Source organism: Alligator sinensis, unplaced genomic scaffold (genome assembly GCF_000455745.1).
Source record: "Alligator sinensis unplaced genomic scaffold, ASM45574v1 scaffold872_3, whole genome shotgun sequence".
Lineage (NCBI taxonomy): Eukaryota > Metazoa > Chordata > Crocodylia > Alligatoridae > Alligator > Alligator sinensis.
Window position 1 is genome coordinate 531582 of NW_005842137.1, and position 4027 is coordinate 535608.

The 4027-nt window shown below is 51.3% G+C and overlaps 1 protein-coding gene across 1 annotated transcript in view; it reads left to right on the forward strand.

Moving 5' to 3' along the window:
- The window catches only part of RPL10A (ribosomal protein L10a), a 5196-nt gene extending 1513 nt beyond the window's left edge, over positions 1 to 3683 (forward strand). Inside the window, exons 2-6 of the mRNA XM_025206023.1 lie at positions 254 to 377; positions 467 to 547; positions 817 to 965; positions 1896 to 2068; positions 3481 to 3683. Coding sequence (XP_025061808.1) covers positions 254 to 377; positions 467 to 547; positions 817 to 965; positions 1896 to 2068; positions 3481 to 3651 — 698 coding nt within the window. The 3' untranslated portion in view covers positions 3652 to 3683. The remainder of the gene's footprint in view (positions 1 to 253; positions 378 to 466; positions 548 to 816; positions 966 to 1895; positions 2069 to 3480) is intronic.
- The last annotated feature ends 344 nt before the right edge of the window (positions 3684 to 4027 follow it).

Sequence of the window (4027 nt, forward strand, 5' to 3'; positions counted from 1 at the left end):
CCCGAGCCCTGCCAGCCCTCCCCTGCCCTCCCCTGCCCTGCCCAGCCCAGTGGGGTGCAGTTCCCCGCTGCTGCCTCTAGGGGCTCCACGCACACGTCACCGCTCCAAGCCCCGCCCCCGCAGCCACGCTCTGCCCCTCCCAAAATGGCGCCCGCCCCATCACTTCTCGCGAGACCCGGCGCAGGCTTTTGACGTGTTTTCCGCGCGACAAGCTCCTTTCCTTTCCGGCCTCCTGCCCCGGCGGCACGATGAGGTGGGCCCGGGCCCGGGCTGCTATCCGCCGCCATCCGCGCCCGGGGCTCCCCCTGCGCCGGGCCCGGGGCTCTGGACGAGGCGGTGAAGGAGGTGCTGCAGGGCGGGCAGGCCAAGCCGCGCAAGTAAGGGCTGGGAAGCGGGGGATGGGCAGGGAAGCGGGGTGTTGACCTGACCTGACCTTACCTGACACGACCCCCGCCCGTGCCCGCAGGTTCCTGGAGACGGTGGAGCTGCAGATCAGCCTGAAGAACTACGACCCGCAGAAGGACAAGCGCTTCTCTGGCACCGTCAGGTTGGGCCCTGCTGCCCCTGCCTCCCTGCCCGGGGCCCCCCGGGTGCCCAAGCAGGTCGGCCCCCGGCTGCACGGACCCCCACCCTGGGTCTCTAAACATGAGGGGAGGCGCGGGCAGGCCCCCGGGCCGCCCCGCCGACCACTCGCAGCAGCCAGGGTCCAGGGGGATCGCGCCGGCAGCCGTGGTAAGGTGTCGTGGTCGCGGTCGCGGGCTCCGCCGAGGCGTGTGGCGCCGGCCGGGCCCTGACCGCGCTGCCCTCCCCTTGCAGGCTCAAGTCCACACCGCGCCCCAAGTTCTCGGTGTGCGTGCTGGGGGACCAGCAGCACTGCGATGAGGCCAAGGCCGTGGACCTCCCGCACATGGACATCGAGGCCCTGAAGAAGCTCAACAAGAACAAGAAGCTGGTGAAGAAGCTGGGTGAGTGGGAGCTGGTGCTGAGAGATGGGTGTGTGGAGGCATAGTGGCCTCTGATGGACCAGCAGGTGATGATAAAATCTTTAATGAGCTGTTAAAAGTCTCTTCTGGTGACTGGGGGGGCGGAAAATAACAGTTAGAGATCCATGGTGTGAGTTTGTTTGAAGGTGTCCTACATCCTGCAGCCCCCGGTGCTGTATCAAAATCTCTCAAATATCTCGTGCCTTGCTAGTGGAAAGTTATTTAAAGCATCTCTCAAAGCTATCCTCTGAACAAAATCCCCCTCCGATGGTTACTTTTGCAATTGGGGTGGACTCTTCCGAACACAAGTCATGGAACACAAGTTGTATATTGCCCTGGTGAATGACAAGATAATGATCTAGTCATCTCTTTAAAAAATCCCTTGTCCTTTTTGATTGGTGTGTGGAGCTTGGAATGAAAATGACTAAAGCAATAAGGCTTCTTTGTAAATTTCCTCGAGGAAGAGACGACCAGTCGGTTTTGGCAGCCAAAGTGAGACCCACCATGCTGGCTTGATCCCAATGCTGACAAAGCATAGGGATAGCCATTAACTTGTAATATAAAGTGAACTCTTCTGATTTTTAATGCATAAAGTCCTTGTGTGTCTTCATCATCAGGCTCATCTTGATACCTTTTTGGGAAGGAGGATGCCTTGATTCACTTTTTGGGGTCACTTATGTTTAAGAAACAGCAGACTGATCATGAGCGTGTGATTACGCGGCTTTCCTCTTGTGGCCTAGTGCTGGTGTCTGAAGATTATGTAAATGCCAACATTTGTTTGATCGCCCTCTTAATTATTGTCTCCTAGAAAAATGTGCAAACAGCCCTGCTACTGGAAGGCTGAGTCAGGTCTGAATTACAGTGGGGCAGAGGTGCAGCATCCCCTGCTTTAATCTCCTTGTTCTTCCGCAGCTAAGAAGTACGATGCCTTTCTAGCCTCGGAGTCCCTCATCAAGCAGATTCCTCGTATCCTGGGTCCAGGTCTTAACAAAGCGGGCAAGTTTCCCTCTCTCCTCACACACAACGAAAACCTGGTGGCCAAGGTCGACGAGGTGAAATCTACCATTAAGTTTCAAATGAAGAAGGTAAATACAAATACCAGTGCCCAAAACTGCTGCCCAGCACAAAGGGGTGGCAGGTAAAAGATGTGTTTGGCTGCCTGCCATGGTATATGGATTTATACTTTCTGGAGTGGACTGAAGGTCTCTAGGTTCCTTTCTGATGGGCTGCCAGTAATAAACATTTAATCCATTCTTTTCTGTTGTATTTCGGGAACGCGGGGTAGCAGGGACAAGAATTTAATCTGTCTCTGCAGTTTCAAAAAAACTGATTGATTGAGAAACGGGCCTTAACTTGCAAAATGCTGCATGTCCTCAAAGGAACCTCTGGGAGTGGGAAATGAGGACATGGAGCATCTTGTTTGATGGGCCCCTGCTATCAGGGAAGATGCGAGAAGGCTGCAGTTGGCCAGGAGATGAATAGCAGGTTTTGTGTTGTACAGATGGCTTCATAGTGACTGATGTTTTCAGCTTAATGTGTAGAGGAATTTCACAGCCACCGAAGGGCAGAGCAGCGATTTGATTTTAGTGGGGGTGTTTTCCTTGCGTTCACTTAAAGCAGTGATTCTTAACTGGGGGTGCTATGAGATTCTTTTAAAGGTGCTGTGGGGTGTTGCTTAATATCAGCAACTGTTAGGTGTGCAAGCAGCTTTACATGACTTGCAAGAAAAAAAAAAGGTTGAGAACTACTGACTCTAGACACTTGCTCCATTTCCTGCGCTCCTTCCCTGAAAATGTTTTAACTGCATGCTTTATGCTCCTGAATTGGGGCATAGGTGGCTTTGAAGAGAGCAGTTCTTTGCCTTCATGGCCATGTCTAGATGAGCACGGCTGTGCGGTATGTGGTGCTGCAGACCAGTTTATAATGCCACACACCACACGTTCCAGGTGTTTCCTTGGCTGCTACTTTGCAGTGTGCAGGGGGAGAGGGGGGTTAAAAAAGCCCACATGGGGTGGGGGGAAGCGGAGAGGGACTTGTGGTTGCAGTGTGTGCTGCCCAAAACCAAAACAGCATGCATGAAAATAAAATGTATGGAATCCAGTAGCAGGTTTACACTGTATTTTTTTTTTTTTTTCAATGGATATTGGAAAGCTTGGGATAAGCCGGAAAAGTAACGGGCTGTTCATTTCTAGAACTTACAAATGGTGTGTTTTAATAAATTGTTTGAATAACTGCATATACGCTACAGGGTAGTTCTCATAGAGGATGGGTTTGAAACCTGCCCATATGGCATACTCTTCTTTAAAAAGTGGTATAGGATCCTTGAATCCAAGCTGAAGAGGAACATTTCAAGGTGCTTTTAAGTCAAGTCTTTTAATGTTCATTACATAGACTTTTTAGAGATGAGGAAAGGGTTTTGAAGGGCAACACTTGCCCATTGGTAGTACAGTCTGTGCCATTGGATCTGAGCAAGTGACCTTCCTGTCCCTGTGTCCAGGTGCTTTGTCTGGCGGTGGCAGTTGGCCATGTGAAGATGACAGAGGACGAGCTGGTTTATAACATTCACCTGGCCATCAACTTCCTGGTGTCCTTGCTGAAGAAGAACTGGCAGAATGTGCGTGCGTTGTACATCAAGAGCACCATGGGGAAGCCACAGCGCCTCTACTAACCTGGCAGTAATAAATAATTTTATAGTACCCAGTTGCTGCGTTTGCCTCCCTCTCTCTCTCTCTCTCTCTCAGCGCCTCTACTAACCTGGCAGTAATAAATAATTTTATAGTACCCAGTTGCTGTGCTGTGTTTCCCTCTCTCTCTCTCTCTCTCTCTCTGTCTGCAAGATTTGGGGTTTCAGAGTCCTGATGGCTTTAGACACTGAACACCAAGACATCAGCTGTACCTCTCCATTATCCACCAGATCCTGCTTGCTTATGTTCAAGTGAAACTTGCTGCATTGCCAACTGAGAGTTGGGTGTTGGAGCACCTAGTGTATGGCTAGGAGCACATTCTATTAAATGTGCAGTCAGAGGTCAGGGATCAATATGGAT